The 21,003-nt window shown below is 38.5% G+C and overlaps 4 protein-coding genes across 9 annotated transcripts in view; 2 read left to right on the top strand and 2 right to left on the bottom strand.

Annotated features, from left to right (window-relative positions):
- Nucleotides 1-4,273, top strand: part of si:ch73-344o19.1 (uncharacterized) — a 7,112-nt gene extending 2,839 nt beyond the window's left edge. For 3 of the 6 annotated variants that reach the window (XM_053681227.1, XM_053681225.1, XM_053681224.1), the window contains 4 exons: nt 1-12; nt 802-1,050; nt 1,144-1,304; nt 1,797-2,056. The exon at nt 1-12 is cut by the window's left edge and continues 159 nt beyond it. In XM_053681227.1, coding sequence (XP_053537202.1) covers nt 1-12; nt 802-1,050; nt 1,144-1,304; nt 1,797-1,892 — 518 coding nt within the window. In that variant the 3' untranslated portion in view covers nt 1,893-2,056. The other 3 variants (XM_017471954.3, XM_053681226.1, XM_047156695.2) reach the window with 3 other exon arrangements.
- On the bottom strand, nt 3,738-12,280 carry LOC108267662 (meiotic recombination protein REC8 homolog). The gene is made up of 18 exons (XM_017471952.3): nt 12,079-12,280; nt 11,777-11,845; nt 11,460-11,602; nt 10,992-11,070; nt 10,764-10,878; nt 10,617-10,674; nt 10,382-10,449; nt 10,217-10,289; nt 9,921-10,074; nt 9,629-9,809; nt 8,545-8,685; nt 8,220-8,289; nt 6,895-7,052; nt 6,278-6,326; nt 6,046-6,112; nt 5,831-5,926; nt 5,089-5,189; nt 3,738-4,955 (listed from the first exon to the last, which is right to left on the bottom strand). Exons 1-18 carry the CDS (start codon nt 12,132-12,134, stop codon nt 4,846-4,848), a joined length of 1,788 nt encoding a protein of 595 aa, XP_017327441.1. The 5' UTR covers nt 12,135-12,280; the 3' UTR covers nt 3,738-4,845.
- A 2,095-nt stretch (nt 12,281-14,375) lies between these two features.
- On the top strand, nt 14,376-16,699 carry gng5 (guanine nucleotide binding protein (G protein), gamma 5). Its single transcript, NM_001200496.1, is given in 3 exon segments — nt 14,376-14,513; nt 15,376-15,516; nt 16,216-16,699. Coding segments are annotated over 2 exon segments (207 nt in total). The 5' UTR covers nt 14,376-14,432; the 3' UTR covers nt 15,502-15,516; nt 16,216-16,699.
- On the bottom strand, nt 16,416-20,630 carry arl14 (ADP-ribosylation factor-like 14). The gene has a single exon (XM_017471951.3). The coding sequence runs from the start codon at nt 18,323-18,325 to the stop codon at nt 17,735-17,737; it is 591 nt and encodes a 196-aa protein (XP_017327440.1). The 5' UTR covers nt 18,326-20,630; the 3' UTR covers nt 16,416-17,734.
- Between the last annotated feature and the right edge of the window lie 373 nt (nt 20,631-21,003).

Here is a 21,003-nt window from a genome sequence, read left to right as displayed (position 1 = left end):
ATGCAACACAAGGTATAAATCTTTTACTCATCAGTCATAGGAAAAGTTGAAGAGTCCTCTTTTCTGTTCAGGCCTAACTGAGTTTTCATTGGTATGTTCTCTAATCTTCCCCATGTTGATGAATGACTGGGAATTTGGCCACTGTGTCACCTCATGTTTATACCCAGTTGAAACAGGAAGTCATGGATAACTGTTTAAAATGTATTAAACACTTAGGTGAACATAAAAAGTACAATTATAATGTGCGGTTAGAGTGCATATAGCCTGCGGTTGGCCATAAAAGTAAGTGATTTATCTGGAAGATTCTCAGGAGCAAAAGGATGGAAAAAAATATTGATATTGCCAATCTAGCTAGAAATAAAGTCATGTCGTCCGTATAGGATAAAAGCTATAGTCACATTGTGATTTTTGGTGTCTTGTGAAATGTTTTAAAGAGTGGATATATTTCAATTAGTTTAACACACCAGCCAGTTAAAGAACCATGCAGAATAGGTGCAAGCCCATAAAAATCCCAAATAAAGTTAAAAATAAATCCAGCTATGTAACATTTCGGTCAGGTCCTTTTAGCAAAAAGTGGGATTCTTTTCGCAAAATAAACATAACTGTGCAATTTTCCAGGACCTCACTAATATTTCCAGGACATTATATTCATTTTGTTATCTCCATGACTGGAGAACATTGTATCTCTTCATTGTGTCTCCCATAGTTCCATCATAGTTTCTTTCCCATCTCCTAATCATATTCAAAACTCATTCCTTGTTCCAAGTCTGTTCTCTTTTCTCCTTCATTTGGCTCTAATAGATATCACTTCATCGATCATTCCACTGAGGAGCACCACCATTACACCAGGATCATCCATCCTTTCATCTACCAATCTCAGCGAAGAACATCAAAACTCTTCTCAATCCACCACCTCTGAGACGATCCCAACAGTATCTTTAGCTCCACCTTCTGTTCCAGCTTCTACTCTAAAAGACTTGATCACTGGATCTGCTTCTTTAGGCAAAGACAACCAGGATGGACCATCAGAACTAGACGTGGGAGATGAAGGTACGTGGGTGGAGTCATAATCCCGGTGCTGTAGTTGAGTATTCTCTATTGCGTGCATCACACACCATGCTGTTTGTTTTTCCACCAATTCAGACTCAGACAAAGTGCCTTCTCCTTCTCCGTTGGATCCTTTGCTTGCTGGCCTGATCTCCATCTTCATCATTAGCACCGCTCTGCTCTCCATCATGCTCTTCCTCAAATTTCGCCAACAAAGCAGCCATCCTGAATTCCACAGACTGCAAGATCTTCCCATGGTGAGCCTCCACTACAATGCTTTCACCAAATTATAGCAGTCCAATTAGTTGCTAAGCACATGTAATAAGTTAAGGCAAAGATGAGTGGAGAAGATATTTCTCTGTAGTTTACATTTACAATTTCAGAATTTGAATTTCAGAAGTTCTTATACAGAGGTGCTTTGTACTCGCCATAAAAAAACTTATCCTCAGACTAGTACAAATAGGCTAAGATTTAAGAATACCCTGCTGGAGAGGAGTTACTGTGGGAACTAGTGCATGTATAAAAACAGTACATGTCAAGATGTTTTCATTAAAGAGGTGGGTCTTCATGCTTTGTCCCAGGATGGCCTTGAGAAATTAATTCCTCCATCTTGGTGCCAGTACATAGAAGAGACTTGATCCATCTTTGTATCTTGAGGGATGGGGGGTCAAGTCAAGTCGGGCTTGTGACTGGATGATTTGATGAGTATCTTCAGCTATGATGGGCCTGCTCTGTGTTTGACTTTGTAGACAAACATCGTTGTTTTAAAAGAAAAAAATCTGATGCCAACCACTACAGGAAGCCAGTGGAAGGAATACAGCAGTGGGATAATGTGGGAGAACTAGGCAAGGTCGAAAACAAAGCATGTGGCTGCATTCTGTATCAGTTGCAAAGGTCGTCTGATGGTGTGCTGGGAAATATTCTCGAGGAACGATTTGCAGTAGTCCCGTCTTGAACAAGTATTGAGTGCCCCTATGGTAACAAATAACCAGATCCTCCTGGTTTTCTTCTAAAGGAGATACCTACAAGACCGAGTCTTGTCAGAAACAAAAGCAGATAATGATGGCCTTTTAGAGCCACAGCAACGTTTCATGTGTTGAATGAGTTCTCCAGAGAAGTGGCATGATGAAGTTCTTCATCAGTTCTGCTGAATGGTGGGAAGTAGATTTTTTTTTTTTTTTTTTTTTTTAAATATTGGTAGTTTATTTATTTGCACTTTTATTATCCTAGGCAATAAATATTTATGTGAAATTCACTACTTTCACCTTGGATAAAATGTCTACTAATACATTACCAAATTGGCATTACTAAGTATAGTATAAGTACAGCTTTTTAAAAAAAAAAAAAAAATTTTTTGTTACAGTCTTTGATATTATTTCCCACAGGATGATCTCTTGGAGGATACGCCGTTGTCAAGATATTCATATTAAAGTGGTTCCTGTGGTTCCTAAGACCAGACTGCTAAAAAATGCTTATGGTGAGATATCATAGGAACCAAACCAGCTAGAGTTGTTTGGGATGAAAATTATTGGTGTTCTCAACGTTTTTACTCTTACAGTGACTGATATTATATGTAGAATGTAAGACCGAACAAAATGTCACTGGTAACTGAATCACAAATTCATTTTCCTTTTTTATTTAACTGACTCTGTAGTCCTGAAACTTGCTGTCATTTATATAGTTTTTGCTATGGCTAGGAGGATGTCATCTTTTTCTGTTCTACTTGATGCTTAAAATGAATCAGTTTTCCTGGAGTGAAACCTCTCATATAATAAGGTAGTCAGTGCACTTCTGGAGCTGATCCATTTGTATCAGGACCACACGCACTACCATGTCGGCTTCACTGCTGTCCCGAGAATGAACCAAGTTCTCGGAAGTGGTAGCTCAGTGGTTAAGCTGTTGGACTACTAATCAGAAGGTTGTGAGTTCAAATCCTAACACCACTACACTGCCACTGCTGGATCCTTGAGCCAGGCCCTTAACACTCAACTGCTCAGTTGTCTAACAAGATGAATGTATGTTGCTCTGGATAAGGGCGTCTGCCGTAAAAGTAAACAAACCACTACCCAAATAATATCTTATCTATTGATGGATACAGTGAACGAGGGCTAGTATTTTCGGCTACAACAAATGGGATATAGTCAGTAATTGTAGACATACAATCCTACACTGCCATAATAAAAACACTAACTGAGGGAATATCTTTTGGAAGAATGGCACGCTATCCTTTCAATAGCCAATGAATACCATTAGAGAGACTTGTAGAATCGATCCCTAGCTGCTCATGGTGGCCTGACACTTTACTAAAATATGTCTGTTAAATAATGTTGTTGGAGGAAATCTATAGTAATTATGATCATTTTGTTTTTTTGTTTTCTTCAGACCTGAACAATAGATTACTCTAAAGTCAGTAACTAGAACATATTGATAGCAAAAGTGTTTTATGTGCAAACATGGGTTGGTGCATAACTAGTATTTTGTAAATAAAGTTCAATTAATATCAGATGTAGCAGTGAATGATATTTCTAGGTTTTTTTTTTCTTCAAATATTTTTGTTTGTAATGTAACATCTTGTTTTTCTGCCCTGCTGTTCGTACCTATTACTTTGTGCCAAATATATTTATTATTATTGTATTATTTTGTATGGGTGAGTACTCTAAAGAATCCCAGTAACACTTTACAGTTGCGTGTAAAAGTTTACACCTCCATAGTTTTTTTTTTTTTTTAATGGAATAAAGGAAAATGCACTTCAACATAACAAATCAGCTACAAAACAAAGAAAGAAAAAAAAGTAAACAATCCGAAAAGTAAGGCCAAATTTACTGGAAATTTTCCGTATCTTATTTTGGGGTTATTTTTGTCCCTATTCATATATTAACAAATATGTACTCAAATTTTGTTACTTGTAAATAAAGGTAAATGTAAATATTGTTGGGCTTTTTCCCATCACATGCTTTGTTGAGGTAAATGGACAACGAATGATACAGTAGTTCATATTAATGTCATGCAAATTAGAAAATGTCATGAAAGTTGATTTAAACATTCAGAAATACCTTATGATGTGTTCGAGCAATGTACAAATGTCTTATGAATACGCCCATCATATCAAGGGACTTAGCGCAGTTCTACTGGTGTTTGAAATTTTACTGGTGTCATTTTGTAAAGATTTTATTCATATTATTTATTTATCAACAGCCAAAATAAAATATTTCATTCTCCACAGCCACTCAAACTCTTTAATGCCTCCAACATAATAAAACAGACATGTTCTTAACCCATGTCAAGCTTATTTGTGCTGTTGTAATTGATTGTATTGATTAATCAGTAACAAATCACGTTGTTAAATAATTCACAAATACTAAAATGCTGCTTTCAGATGTCATAAAATGAAAACTAAAAAAAAAAAACCCACAGTAATGACAGCATCAAAATACATGAAATTAAAACTGTGAAATAACCTCATAAAATGTTTTTTTGGTTTTTAAAACACGGTATACAAATATCATAATAAATCATTCGAACAATGATAACATTTCAAAAGTTTCGCAACCAACATTCAATAAAAACGTTTTAAAGTGACGAGACTCAATTATTAAGCAGAACTCGATTTCAATAAATAAATACTTTCAGGGTTAACAACATATTGTTATATAATGTCTTCCTTTTAAAGTCGATAACTTAATAGTGTTTGAAATGTTAAAAGAATTCTTCATGAACTTTAACAACCTACGTTTCAACTCATTTAAAGAAAAAAAAAAATTTAAAAAGAAAAAGACTGGCATGAAAATGAAAAAGCAGTCATGCCAGTGGTGTCTCGATCAGATGGGGCTGCTGTATCACAGAGATGATGATGATGTCACCATACGGCTCGTCCTGTCGCACAGCGACCTCTTTCATGTCAATCCGCTCTGATAACATGCAAGTTTGATCAAAATTAACCACAAACATTAATCATCTTTTTAAATATCGTGGTCACTGTGATAGACAGGAGAGAAAGAGAGAGAGAGAGAAAGAGAGAGATCGCATATGCACTCTTATTACCCAGCAGCCTCCAGAAAGCCTGAGCGATGGTTCTGCGCCTGACTCTAGGGGGCAGTAGGGAGTGAAACGTCACTTCATCCTCCCCAATAGCAGCCATTCGCCTGTGAAAACACAACACACAGAAGAGTGTACAAGTCAGTGATTTTTATTTTCTGTAAGTAACACGAACTACTGACACTTAAACCTGGAAATAACACAACTTTCTGTAAAATTGAAAATACCATTTACTACTGACTGCAATACTGAAAATAACACAAACTACTAATGGTTAAACTGTAAGTAACACAAACTACTGTTTCTTAAAATGAAAGTAACAAACTAATTACTCTAAATCTGAAAATAACACACTACTGGCTAATACTGAAAATAATACAAACTACTGACTATTAAACCAGAAATAACACAAACAACTTTCTGTATAACTGAAAATACCATTAACTACAGACTGTAATACTGAAAATAGCATAATTTACTGTCTCTGAAACAGAAAGCAACAAACTACTGACTGTAAAGCTAAAAAGAGCACAAACTACTGACCATGAAACAAATTAACCCAAACTACTGACTATAAAACTGAAATGAACATAAACCACTTACTGTAAAACTAAAAAATAACACAAGCTACTGACTGGAAATAACACAAACAACTTTCTGAACAAGTCACAGTTTTTTTCCTGTAGCAAAAAAAAAAATATTCTGGGCAATGTTGCATTTTTGTTAGTATGCGCACAGTATGCACTACCTGAGAGGATCAACATCCATCATGACATCCTCCAATTCAGGGACCCTCTCCTCGGGAATGTCCTCCAAACCACACACGGACACGGGAACAGGAGACCTACAGTCATAAAAAAATGCACCAAAAAACCTGGACTGTCAGTAAAATGTCTGCATGTGCATTGGGGAGAACTGCAAATATGGTTAAAATGTGCTACATTATAATCTCTCGCCTCTCACCGACGAGTCTCGGGAGTCTCCACAGGCGAGATTTCTTTGTCTGTTACCTCCATCACCAGAGAAGAAACTGGAAATAGAAATATATCTGAATATCCAGCTCAGACAACAGACATCGGGCAATGCCACATGTTCAATTGGTGAAATCAAAACAGTCCTTGATAATGTACTCAGACTTTTTGACCGCAACTTGTGTCTTCCATGTGTCTAAAGTGTGAGAGTGCCAATATCTAACCTGGTGTATCGTATCGTGAGACGCCTGACTCCACTATCTCTGTGGGTATCTGCAAAGTTAAGGGCAGAAGCAAAATAACAGAAGTAGCACTTTTACATGATAAAATATAAAATACTGCATGACTGTTGAGTCAGTGTAGAGTTTGTCATTCTGTCAGTATTCATCAGTAAAAATATCATTAACTACTGACTGTTAAACTGGAAATACCACTAACTACTGACTGTAATGCTGAAAATAGCACAAACTACTAATGGATAAACTGTATGTTAACACAAACTACTGACTGTGAACTTAATATCACCACAAACTACTCACTCTGAAACTAAAATTAACACAAACTACTGACTCTAAAACTGAAGTTAACGTTTACTTCAAAACTAAACTGTAAAACTAAAAAATAACTCAAGCTACTATTAAACAGAAAGGAACACAGAGTACTGACTGTTGAGCTAAAAATTACAAACTACTGACTGACAGTGAAAGACTGTTTTGGATTTATGTTCTTAAAGAATGATTAAATCATGTGTTAGTCTTTTGGTATATAATGAAACAGTAACAGTTTTTGGTAATGGACTTTTGGAATCACCCCCCTCCCCCTCCTTTATAGACTCTCTTACCTCTCTGAGCTCTCCCTCTTCTTGCTCCTCTCTTCCTCTCTCCCTTTCTCGTACGGCCTCCAGATCCTCGTCTTCAACCTCCCTGTGGCGTTTGGATCGACGGATGTGATGGATGACTGCGCCCTGCTTCCACAACTCCAGAATATCAGCGGGAAGGCCTGGGTGAAGACGACAAAAACTTCAGCGTTAGTAAGATCATAGACTACAAGCCTCAAGATTAAAATGAATTACAGTAAAATTGAAAATAAGACCACTGACTAAATAAAGCTGAAAATGGGAATGCTGAAAGTAACACTGAACACGAAACGGAAACTACTGACAGTAAAACTAAAAATAATCCCACAAAATATTGATGGTAAAACTGAAAAAACAAAACAAAACAAAAAAACTACAAAATACTCACAGTTCACCTGAAACTACTGACACTGGAATTGAAAGGACTGATAAAAATATTAACTAATTACTGACAATGAAATGAAATAACAGTAAAACTAAAAAACACTACTTACTGACAGTATATTTGAAAGTACTGACAGAACAATTGAAAATAAAAAAAACAAACTACTGACAACGAAGCTGAAAATACTAACAGTAAAACTAAAAAGTCCCACAAACTACTGACAATGAAACATACTTATAGTAAAACTGGAAAAGTAATTAAGAACATAAACATAAAGTACTGACAATAAAACTGAAAAAAGAAAAACAACACAAAATACCGACAGTTCACCTGAAACTACTGAAAGTAAAACTGAAGAAAAAACAACACAAAAAAAACTGAATTACTAATTACTGACAGTGAAATGAAAAGAAATAACAGTAAAACAAACAAACAAACAAAAAAAACAGTAATATTTTAAAGTAGTAACAGAAAAACTGAAAAATAAATAAACCATAAACTACTGACAATGAAACTGAAAATAACCCCACAAAATACAAACGATGAAATCGGACATACTGACTATAAACCCGAAAAATATCATCAACTACTGACAGTGAAATCAAAAGTATTTACAGAAAAACAACAACAAAAAAGCAAATTACTGACAGTAAAATTGAAATGACTGACAGACACCAAAAATTAAGGAGAAAAAAAAAAACAGCATCTACTTACCGAGAAAAGAAAACTGAACAAAGACCCATGAAATATGGACAGTGCAACTGAAAGTACTGAGAATAAAACTTGTGAACTACTGAAAGTTAAATGAACAATAATACTGTAATAACTGCAGAAATCTGCATTTTTGGTGTCAGTAATTTTAGTCTTATTTCAATGTTCTTTCAGCCATATGTATGACAGATTCAGAGTTTGAATGGTTACTCACTCATGCAGGGGTTACTCAGGAGTACTTTAGGTTTGCTCACTTGAGAAGGTGGTCTGATCAGAACATCCGTCTGTGAGAGAAATCACAACAGGTTCACGGTTTCTTTACGTTAGGTAACCATGAACATAAACATTATGACATGGAAACTGACTGTATATACAAAGGTATGAAATTTATGCATATTTGTAAATAATTTACGAAGCCTCTGATTCCAAGTCAGCTTGACCATGACAATCCACAATATACTGTATGAATTTAGGCACTTGTGGGTCTCACCTTCAGTGTTCATCTTTCACAAACAGACAGACAAGTGTGTGCATCTTACCAAAGATTTGGTTTCAATGCTTGGATCATTAATCTGGGCTTGCAGTGCTTCCTGCGATATCTGTATGTCTTCATCCATAAACACCAGCTGCCTCTTCCTCCTCGTTTGTCTCTCCACAGGGGCCTCTGGGATCGGAACAAGCTGTAACAGAGAGGAACATCTGACAGTGGAACCACATATAATACAAACTACTGACAGTGAAATAACATATTGCACTACTGACAGGAAAACTGAAGATAACTCTAAAACAACTAACAGGAAGTTGACAATAATGCTAAAACCACTGACAACAAATCTAAACACACAAAATGAATGTCAATGAAGCTAATCATTAAAACGACTGACAGTGAAACTAGCATGACGGTGAAAACTAAACACCAAACGCCAAAACTCCTGAAAGTCAAATTAAAAATAACACTAAAACTACTGACAATGAACCGAACATAACAGTAAGGCTGCTGACAGATGAGCTAAAAACAAATAAACAAACAAAACACTAAAATTACTAACAGGAAGCTAAAAATAACAGTGACTATAACACTTGATGAGAAAGAAGAAAAACAACAAACTACTCAAGACCGTTCTGGATTTAGATTAATAAAGAAGGATTAAAATTTGTCTGTGATTAAATTGTAACTGAAAGTATACATAAAATTGAAATTAAACACACTACTGACTGTAATACTGAAAAAATAACACAAACTACTGACTGTTAAACTGGAAACAACACAAAGAACTTTCTGTAAAACTGAAAATACCATTAACTACTGACTGAAGCACTGAAAATAACACATACTACTGACAACTACTCAAAACTAAATGTTGTTTTTTTTAAAAAAAAGATTAAAACTACTGATAGTACACCTGAAACCACAGACAGTAAAACTAAAAATAAGACTAAAAACACTGAAAACTGAAGTAATAAAAAAGCACTGAGAGCAGAATTCAAAACAAACTACTGAGTATTAAAAGTGAAATTGAAAACCTACTGACAATACTGAGGTATATAATAATATAACAACATCACGGACTGTTGTCGCGCAGTCAGAATTCAGTACTTTTGTAAGATTTGCATTTTACAAACCTCCTCCAGACGGGGACTCTCTCTCCGCCGCTCCCTCCTCTCTGGGCTTGGTGGGGACGGTGGGATAGGGACTGGCTCCGGGGTCCTCTCTCTCTCATCTGGCTCGGGCATCACAGCGGGCAGTTCCACCTCCTCAGGCACTGACACGATGTCTCTGCTCGTTACTTCAGTGCTTTGAGCCCTGGATGTGGTTGAAGAGTTCAAATCTGACACATTTAATTTGGAACATATGAATTTTACTCATTATCTCTTCCTCCTAAAGGCTCTTTTGGCTTTTTTGATGCTGACATACTGCTCCATGAGGAGGGTAGACCCCGTCAGATCCCTTGTCCTCTCTATTTCTGCCGCTGCTCGTTCTTGCTCTACATCCTCTTCTCTTTCTCCCTCTCTTTCCCTTCTCTCTCGCTGCCTTGCCTGTTCTGCCTCACGTTCTCTCTCCTCCTCACCTGGAAGAAAGATACCCTGACCTCTACCTGACCTCCTCAGTCCTTTATTTCTTCAACAGATATTGTTGTGATTAGATTTTTTTTCAAACTATTCCTTTAACTCAGTCATTCTACAAAAAAAGGGAACACAGAAAGCACTTACCCTCTGGGAACTGATCCGATTGCTCCAGCAGCATTTCGATCATATCAATCTCCTGCAGCTCCGCCCCTTCAAACTGCAAAGACGTCATGAGAAAAGGTCAACCTTTCATTTTTCTATGATGGTTTCGCTACGGCAAGTTGCCATGGAAATTCTAATGACTGACACCTCAGGCTCATGCATGATAACGGGTTCCCGCTCTGTCATCGTGATAGACTCCTGACTTGCTGTGATGCCTGCAGCAAGAGAGAGAGAGAGAGAGAGAGCGAGAGAGAGAGAGAGAGAGAGAGAGGGAGAGAGAGGGAGAGAGAGAGAGAGAGAGAGAGAAAAGATAAATCCTCCACACTTTGTGTATTCTTTGTGAAAGAACACAGTACAGTACAATGATACTGTTCTCACTCACCTTCTAAACGTGGAGACAGTAGACTCTCCGGAGTAACCACGCCCATTTCCTGAGCCAGCTGTCAATCAAGGAAACAAGATTATATATGTAGGTGGATGGATGGATAGATGGATAGATGGATGGATGGATAGATAGATGGATAGATACCTGCATGAGGTGCCTCGGACTGGGCATACCAAACTCCATTGATCCAAAGAATGGATCTTGCGCCCCTTCCGACTCAGTCAGAAGCGCGAGCGCATCAGGAAGTGTTTGCGTTTGTCTGTAACAAATGAAGATGCACAAACTGATAGGCTGACAAACTGATAGCTCTGTCCCACCCGTCACGTGGTTTCTCGTTTCATTTACAGATGAGTGTAAAATGTGACCTCTGACCTGATCTCCTCAGGCAGCATGTCGATTGGCAACTGTACACGGTAACGGTGCAGCCTGTCAATGGCCTCCTGGATCTCCTCTGAGAAAGAAGCCATTAAAATCAAATGTAACAGGAAAAAAATGCATTAATGATAACGCCAAGAGTCTAAATGCTTAAGCTTCATTCTCGTATGAAAGAAAGAAAGAAAGAAAGAAAGAAAAGATAAGAAAGATAAGAAAGAAAGAAAGAAAGAAAGAAAGAAAGAAAGAAAAGATAAGGATCAGAAAATAAAACAAAAAAGAAAGAAAAAGAAAATGCAAGGATTGGAAAATTAATAAATAAAAAACTAGACTGGAAAACAGAAAGAGTGAAAAAGACTGAAAAAAGAAAGGAATAATAACAAATAAAACAACAAAGAAAGGAAGGAAGGAAGGAAGAAAGAACCTATACTGTATTGTGCAGTCTTCTCTCCATACACACACACACACCTAGCAGCAGCTGGCACTGGCGGTGGAAGACGAGCACGACTCCGTACTGCAGCTGGGAGGAGAGGTAGAGGGAGAAGCGAGGCCGCGGAAGACCTGCAGCCAGAGGAGGAACTCGCACCAACACGTAGTTCATGATGTCAGTGCTGCGCGTTCACAAACCCGGAAACACACGTGCAATAATACAGCCATCACCAAGTGAACATCATCTATACAGCAACACCTTCTGACCAATCACAATCCAGAGTTCCTCAGAGCGGTGCTAAAACTACATGAGTTAGAGATTCTGGGTTTTACCTGAGATCTAAAAACATTCTCACCATGTGCTCTGAATGTTAACCTTCAGCAGATCTCGCCGGTTCATCTTCCTGGCCTTCGTGGCTGCCAGCCTGCGCACACACACACACACACACACACACACACGACGTCATTCTGTACATAGTGAGAGTTAAGGTTAATTTTAGCCCATTATTTGATCATTTTAAAGAAGAAAAAGACGAGGCAAACAGCAGCCATTTAACTTTAATATTTAAGTAAAACATCCGCCATTTTAATTTTAATAATCAGGTAAAAACATCCGCCAAATTAATTTTAATTAAATGAAAATAAAGACAAAACTCACCATATTATAGCGAAGCATCCAGTTCTGTGATTAAGTACATTAGGATAATAAAACATTCTTTTAACTGAATGTAATTTAATAATAATTAAAAAAAAAAAAAAGTTTAAAAACTAGCCCTCTGTCGCTCCTGGAACGAGTAAAATTTAAGTGAATGAATGAAGTCCAATGAGTTAAAACTCAAACCCGAACGCGTCCCTTTTAGACATTTAGTGCACTACAAAGGGTGCTATTGCTATTGTTTTTATAGTCGATGTAGTGTACTTGTATAGAAAGACCGGAGCCATTTGGGATTGAGGCCACTGTTTATGAACTCCCTCCAATCATTCGGAGCAGAGAAATCAGCGAGCCAATCGTTAACGCCATTTCCAGACAGCGACAGATAATTGGTCTAGTCTGGTTACCATCGCGATATTGCCATGGCACCGCTTCTTCTCCGTCTCCGTAGAAAAAAATAGAGACCGTGTCCGAAATACTACCCTATTCCCTATTCCCTACAAAGTGCAACCTGGTTTAAGTGAATCTTATGTTCTCTAACAGCGTTTGGACACTACCTGTCTCAGTACATTACACCATTTTCATAAATACACTCTTCTCCATTGTGTTTTCATCAGTGAATAAAATGAGAAAAACTTGCAAAAATAGTATCCTATGTAGTGAAAAAGTTGTGGTTTAGGACAGACGCTCATACTGGATATGTGGTGCTGGAATTAAAAAGTAGGACAACCCAAACAACAACAACAAAGAGATAATATGTCTGTGTTTGTTTAATATAGTAAAATTAGCTTTGTATATCAAATTATCATTGTGTGAATACGAACTCTCTTATTAGTCGCTCAGAGATAACTGTTTTAACGATTTAAGTGTTTTTATATACTTGTATTGTGTCTGTAAAGCAGTTAATTAATTGCTTACTTTTTACATTCTTATAACTAAGTAGTAAGCGAATGGTATTTATATACATTATATGGCCAAAAGTATGTGGACACCTGACCATTACACCCATATGTGGTTCTTCCCCAAACTTTTACCACAATGTTGGGAGCACGTAGTTGTATCGAATGTATTTATATGCTGTAGCATTACAATTTCCCTTCACTGGAACTAAGACGCCTGAACCTGTTCCAGCATGAAGATGCCACTGTGCACAGTGTGAGCTCCATGAAGACATGGTGTGTTGAAATTAGAGTGGAAGATCTCAAGTGTCCTGCACAGAGCCCTGACCTCAACCCCATTGAACACATTTTTTAGAACTGGAACTAGAGCCTCCTCACCCAACATCAGTACCTGACCTCAAGCTCACTAATGCCTTTGTAACTGACTGAACACAAATCCTGACAGTCACGCTCTAAAATCTAGTGGAAAGCCTTCCTTTGACCATACAGTCAGTCCCTCCAGAATTACACGATTTTGCAATCGCAGAAATGAACGCAAAACCAATCAAACGTGACAATATCGGAGGAGTGTGCACAGGCGAATGTGCTAACCACTAAGCCATGTATTATATTATATTATATTATATTATCCATCCAGCTTTATCCTTTTCAGGGTCATGGGGAAACCTGGAGCCTATCCCAGGGAGCATCGGGCACAAGGCGGGGTACACCCGGGTGCCAATCCATCGCAGTTCACATTCACACACCCACTACGGACACTTTGGACATGCCAATCAGCCTACAATCATGCATGTCTTTGCACTGGGGAGGAAACCGGAGTACCCATAGGAAACCCTGGGCCCAGTTATATTATATTATATTATCTAAATTATATCGTCCATCCATCTTCAACGCTTACTCCTTTTCGGGGTCGTGGGGGAGCCTGGAGCCTATCCCAGTAGGCATCGGGGTACACCCTGGACAAGGTGCCAGTCAGGGCACACTATCACGCACACATTCACACACCCATTCATACACTACGGACACTTTGGACATGCCAATCAGCCTACCATGCATGTCTTTGGGCTGGGGGGGGGCCAGAGTGCCCGGAGGAGCCGGGGAGAACATGCAAGCTCCGCACACACGGTGTGAGGCAAACTAAGCCACTGCGCCCAGTTAATTATTATATTATATTATATTATTATTATTATATAAAATTAAATTACATTACAGTATATTGTATTACACTACACTACATTATATTGTTATATTATATTAAATTACATTACATTATATTACTGGGTCTTCAAAACAAAGACCTAAAATGAACGCTTAAATACAGAGCGTTCGAGTTTGACTCCGCCTCCCTCAAATGACCCTCTTCGCTTTCCGTAGTTCACGCAGGCGCAGCCATATTTTATTCCAAATAACGGAAACTAGGTTCAATCCGTTCCTCCAGCGCTTTGCGAGAAACTTGCCACAATGTCTGGAGCGTCCAACATTAATGCGATGAAGAAGGTCGTGCAGCAGTTACGGTTCGAAGCGAATATCGACAGGGTGAAGGTGTGAAGATTGTTTCGTTTTTGTGGTGTTTCGGTTTGAGGTGGTAGCTACATGCTAACTCCGCTAGCCGGAAAAGGGCGTAGGCCTGTGTGCATCAGAGCGTTTGGAAACGAGCCTTAATAAGTCTAATTTTACTTATCTTATCTCATCTCATTATTCCGAACATACTATGTAAATGTTAATAATGTTAATTTTTTATTTAACAAAAAAGATACTTGAACTAGCGTTAGATAACATCAGAGCTTGATTCGTTAAAGCTGCTTAGTTCTCAAAGAGCGCGCGCGCTTTAATTCATTTAAAAATAAACTACAGTTAAATGTTTCAAATAAACAGTCTCAAATGTGGTATTGACTACATCTGAAGCCGTGTGTGTTAATGAGGCACAGATTTATTAGCTAAGCAGGAACTGACACAAAGAAGCTGACTTCCGGTTTCCGGAATTTGCTGCTTTAATATTGATTATATTCCTATAACAGCACATCCTGAAGTGTTTTATTCCTCTTATACTGCAGCTGTTTCCCAACAATTGCAACACGTACATTTTATGTTTATTGCTACTTAATGTTATATAATCTCCACAAATCAAGTTGGTTTCTTTTCTCTCTTTTACATTATAAAAGCTATAAACAGTTGTTTCCTCACCAGCCTGTCTTTATTCTTCTCCGGAAATCGCTAAGATAAAAGAAAGCAGCCTATCGTGTTAATGAGAGACCTGAAAGCTCAAGGTCCTGAAGACCTTTGTAAAGCTTTGACACTGGAGACTCCTTCCGTAAAAGCGATCGGGACTGAGGATTTGTCATGGCTGTGGTGTAACGTGTAGCATTGTTTTTTTTTATTTTTTTTTTTATGTGTTTGGTTTCAGGTGTCTCAGGCGGCGGCTGAGCTCCAGCAGTTCTGCATGCAGAATGCTCTGCAGGATCCGCTGCTCACCGGCGTGTCCTCCAGCACCAACCCGTTCCGGACACAAAAGCTCTGCTCTTTCGTCTGATGCTTCTTGCCACTGGTGAGAAACGATGCACCACGACTGGGCGTGTTGTGCTTTGACTTGTTTCCTTGTACGATAGCGTTGTTATTGTGAAGAAATCGATTTCAGGGTGCGTCTCGTGATTAACACACACACGAGCAAGTGGTAGAACAGGATTACAAAATGTAATCCTTTGTGCAAACAAACAAAAAAATATATATACCGGGTAAGTATTATTTGTCCAGAGTTTTCTGAAGGTTGTGCAAGTACTCTATAACTTCATAGAACAAAAAAAATTGAAAAAATTTCAAGACAGCTGAGTCCTAGACAGAATGAAAGTGCAAACTGTTTCCCCCAGGGGGTCTATTTATAATGGACTGGAATGTTTTTAGTCCTCAAACCTCATGAACTGAAAAACAACTCGCACTATCAATAGTCTGGAATGTTGAGGATTAAAAACTGTCCAGTAAATATTCCAAATATTACCGTACTGAGCCTATTATTTGAGTAAGTCCTGAAATAAATCAGTGCTGAGGGCGTTCAGGGGGTTTTAAGCAACGTCTTATCAATTTAGTTATCACCCCAGACACCCACCTCCTTTGTTTTCCGTAATAACAAGGAACGTGTGATATATTAAAAAAAATTTTAAAAAATCTTCGTTGGTGGAAATGATGTGCGTCATTATTGTGGTATTGCTTGCTGCATGTTGGCTAAATTCTTGTCTCGCTTTCATTCCAGGTCTCGTTTCCTGTTCCTGCGTAGTTTCTGACTTCGGAGACTTCTGCCATAACCTACAAAGCCAGCCAAACGTGTTTTCTGTACGAAACCAGGACCTCATTCATTTCTGAAACATATATCCCTTGCACTGGATTCCTCGTTTCAGGAGCTTATATTGTCTGAAACTGGCATTAACTATTGAAACATGGCGTAAAATTAAGTTCTTTTTTTTTTTTTTTTTTTCCATATGTCTCAACTCGTAAAGTGTCCTAAATGATTGATTGTACGTGGATCACAAACTAAATCTCCCGCCTTAAGAAGTGGTCAGCAATGCTCGTCTCTTAGAACCACTTTTGTCAACCGACTGACGAAAGACTTTTTTATATTTCACATGGCAACGCAGTGGAAGTTCTAATTTATTGTGCCTTTTTTGTTTTTTAAACCGTGTGCTCTTTTTCTATTTTCCTTTTTTTTTTTTTGTACTGAATAAACCATTGATTTATACACAATACTGCATTGAAGTGTTTTATTTAGTTGCATTTTTATCAGAACATGATCGCCACAATGCATCGCCATTTGGAAAGACGGATGTCTTCTAAGCTCTTTGCTTTGTACACGTTAAATGTGTTCTCGGAGGATACTCTTATAATCTTTGTTTAACGTGGAAACTTCATGGACCAAGCACTGAGAGAATTTTTTTTTTGATTATATGTTTATATAAATGGGATGCAAAAATAGAATAACGTTGGTTTAAATGGAGGGATTTGGGTTTTTTTTGTTTTTTTTTTTTAAACCAAACAATATTTTTAATTTTAAAAAGTAACTTTATTAATTAATTAAAATGAAATAAAATGGTTTGGACTCTTAAACATGACTCGCAAGAAAAAACATCTTAATTATTTTTGTTTTGTAGCTTAAAAAAAAAAGTTTTTTTAAAAGTTGAGAATTTTTTGTTGTGAAATCTGCAATTTTTCAGCAAACACATACAGTATACACTAACTACATTCAAGTTATTAACATGCTCGATTCATAAAAAGGGGGAATTTTTCACCTGGATATTCATTGGTTTAAAAAATAAATGAATAAAAGGTGTGGGGGGTTTCACCCATTGTGTCAAAATACCACCCCCCCCCCCCCCCCCCCCCCCAAACATTTACACTCAAAAGTGGACCAATATTAAAACTGTTTTTTAACATGGAATTGAATGAGGAAGAACATGGGGAAAACATTTCAGTATGTACCGTATAGGACAGAAATTGTAGTTACAAGGTCGTGAAGTAAAAAGTACAATGAAAAAGTTGCATAAAATTAAAAAAAAAAAAAAAAAAATTTAAATGTTCACGTAACATGATTAATTGTAAGAGAAGTACTCATTCATTTATTAATGAATTTATCTTGGTAACCACTTTATCCTGGTCAGGATCATGACAAGTTCTGCATATTTGAAATAAATGTAATATTTAAAAAATATATATATATAATAATAAATCTGGATCAATGGGATACTTGTTGCTACGGCAGGAGATTTTGGGTTACATAGCTACTTCTTTATCGACTTCCTGAAATTCTTCACCGTCTCTTTAATGTTATTGTTGGAGGTGGTTTCCACCAGGTGCGCCAGCCTCCTGAACCCTTCCGGAAGTCCGGCGCCGGTCTTTCCTGAACACGGCTGAACGAACCAGTCCCTGTCACTGCACGTCTTCCTCAGATTAAATGTCTCCGTGAGCTCGATTGCCGTTAAGGCTCCTTCTTTATCCTGCTTGTTGGCCAGAAAGACCACAGGAAGTCCTCGGAGGTGCTCGTTCTTCAGCACACGCTCCAGTTCTCTCTTTGCCTCATCCAGACGTCTCCGGTCCCAACAGTCAACGACGAACAGGAGCCCAGCCGTGTCTTGGTAGTAATTCCTCCAGTGCGTTCTCATCTTCTCCTGTCCTCCAACGTCCCACACGGTCAGGGTGATCTTCCTTCTGTTCCGCTTCAATTCCATCATCTCCACGTTGAAGCCAATGGTCGGGGCCGTCTGGAACAACTCGTTGTACTTCAGTTTGAAGAGGAGCGTCGATTTCCCGGCTCCGTCCAGGCCAAGCAGGAGAATACGAGCGTCGGGGAGCTTCGATCCCTTTAGGCCCATTACCAATGTGCAGGAACTCGGACTTGCTGCAGTTCTGTGTTTGCACAGTGTGTTGCTTTTTTCCCTCCTCACTGGTTGATTTATTACACATGTCCTTGCTCACTTATCTCATTTCAGAGCTTTATGATAAGGCACATGGGTCAAAGTATGAAGATGACTCCCACAGGAAGCCTAGAAATGTTAAATGTTAAACGGCTAGCGCAGAACTTTATGCAATTATTATTGAATCACTGTGCAAATTCCATTATGCCTCAGCGCTGCTGAATTCTTCAATCTCAATGTCTGATTCTGGTTCAGACTTGCTATAACATCTCACACTTGACCTTCATTTTCCCAGCTTTATGCCTTATAAAGTTTAAACCTAGAACCCTGAACAGTTCTTTGGTTTGTTCTTGTTCCTTTAGAGCCAAAGCTTTTATGTAGAGCTATTGCTGATTGGTTCCATGTAAAAAAGAAAAAAAAAACCCTTTAAGGAAACGAAGAACCCTTGAGGAACTAATTTCTAGGAGGCGATCAGTCGCCATTTTGTCATGGCATCAAGGCAACAAACGAAAAATAAGCACACTGGGACAGAAATTAACGTACCGCTTCTCAGCAGCGGTGTTTGTGTCTGGTTTCTGAAAAGCATTACAAAGTCAAGACCATCTTAACTGTTATAGGGGTGTTCAGTGTGATGCTCATTCTGACATTTGACCATGATCTTTATGCTGATGCGTTTGGGAAACTCAGCTAAGGTCAGTCCAGTTGTGGTCCTCCATCTCTGGTGAACCAGCCTGAAATTTCCACAGATATACATTTTTTGTTGGATAATAATCTGCATACTAATACATTTTAATACTTCCACAAAAATCTGCAAATCACCTCCCAAGATTCCAAAGAAAGAAAGAAATGAAGTAAGGAATTAATGTTGGTCCAGCGATGCTGGACCAACATTTCTCTAAAAAGGGATTCCTCTAAAAAGAAGGAATGTCTCTAAAAATAAATAAAAAAATGAAAAATTAACTCTTCTCAATGGAACTTAACACATCTTGTTGCAACACGTAATTCCAGGCCTTCATGATATTCTTCTCCTGTCGGTCACGCCTGCTACACCACTCCAGAACCATCGTCACCACCGTGTATATCCTCAAGGTGAAATCAGAGACTGTTTTTTCCTTCTCAAGTTCTTCCTCTGTTTTCCTCTGGAGTCATCCAAACTCCTCCAGCCAGGTCCTCGACGAAAACAAGCGCTGTACAGTTGCAGCTGCTTCTCCTGCTCTTCCTGGTCGACCGATGCTTTCTTTGGTCCTCGGAGACACCCAAGCATCTCTTCAACCTCGAAATGAGACATATCATGTTTTCTAAGACCCGAACGGCAGGAGTTGTTTCGAAGGACCTGGTTAAGTTCTCACACATTGATCCCGTTGATCCAAGACAAAGCATTTGAGCATCAGTGGATGATTTTGGACCACACTGACCCATATTCTTCAGCAAGCTTGTTCTGACGGGGTTTACAAGACCGAGGTGTCTTTGATGCTCAAGAGCCGAGTGTGTGTTCAGCTTTACACCAGTCCCTGGTATATACGACTGCACTAATCATAGTGGTCAGTTCCAGTAACACCACAGATAGTGAGAGAGGACATTGTGTGAGTTAAAGTAACAGGAGTCAGTGCTGTGAATGGTTCAAATATTTGGATCTACAACACAGGCGCTATTTTGAGAGCGCTCATCTGACACCATGGTCATGATGGAATGAGCGCCACTGCCAGGAACACAGTCGTGAATCAACACCAAAGCTCAGGGATTCAGATGCACTAATTTGCATACAGTTAGCCCAACGGTTCTGCTGCTATAATATTCATTATGTTACTATTTAGACATTTTGTAACTCTGTTTTTTGGTTAATACTTCCCTTTACAGACCCATAAGTTCCAGGTGACTCCTTAGTAACTACTAGGTAATTATCTTTTGGTATTTAACTTGACCAGCGGTTCAGCCACAGGTCAGGGGTCTTCTGAGGTCCTTGAAATAAAGTCAAGGTGTACTTTTTTTTTCAACCCTGGACTTTTCCACATTTTGTAGTCTTACTGAAACCTGGAACCGATATGGAAGTAAACATGTCATGATTCCACAGTATACAAAGTAGCCCATCCAGTCTGACAGAACATGACATTTCGCTAAGACAACTATCCAGATGTGCAAAGCGTGTGTATATACACATATCTCCCAAAACAAAAAAATTATGCTGACCAGGAGGGGGTGAATACTTTTGCAACCAGCAATTTTGTTTGTTTGTTTGTTTAACCTTTGTGTCCCAATGAGTCCTTATTTACTCCACATAACAGGAAGTGATACTAGAACAGGAAGTGGGCAGTTAGAACTCAGGAAGGTGGCCCTCTTCTGGTGTGAAGGTGTCATTGCCTGAGCTAGCAGAGGGCCACCTTCCCTGAGTTCTAACTGCCCACTTCCTGTTCTAGTGTCACTTCCGGTTTCCTGGACGTATGCAGTTTTGTCCCGGTATATACTTGTCCATGGACAGATTCACGCTACGGTGATAGCTGAATTGTTGTAGCTGACTGTTATTATGCTATAATACTTTATGTTAACCTCATACAAGTGAGCAACACATTTACACGTGTACATCCTACCATCAAAATCATCAAAATGTGTGTTTTCTGAAAGCTTGTATACTAAATCGT

This window comes from Ictalurus punctatus, chromosome 7 (assembly GCF_001660625.3).
Source record: "Ictalurus punctatus breed USDA103 chromosome 7, Coco_2.0, whole genome shotgun sequence".
Taxonomy (NCBI): domain Eukaryota; kingdom Metazoa; phylum Chordata; class Actinopteri; order Siluriformes; family Ictaluridae; genus Ictalurus; species Ictalurus punctatus.
This window is presented reverse-complemented; position numbering and strand designations above follow the sequence as displayed.

Bases quoted from the DNA above. Each gene is read 5' to 3' on its own strand.
- LOC108267662 (XM_017471952.3), bottom strand. From the start codon at position 12,134: ATGTTTTATTATCCTAATGTACTTAATCACAGAACTGGATGCTTCGCT. The intron at 9,810-9,920 runs GTATGTCAGCAT...AACCACATCCAG, and splicing joins TCTACCCTCCTCATGGAGCA to GGCTCAAAGCACTGAAGTAA. The intron at 8,686-9,628 runs GTTTGTAAAATG...TCTCTGTTACAG, and splicing joins AGAGTCCCCGTCTGGAGGAG to CTTGTTCCGATCCCAGAGGC.
- arl14 (XM_017471951.3), bottom strand. From the start codon at position 18,325: ATGGGCCTAAAGGGATCGAAGCTCCCCGACGCTCGTATTCTCCTGCTT.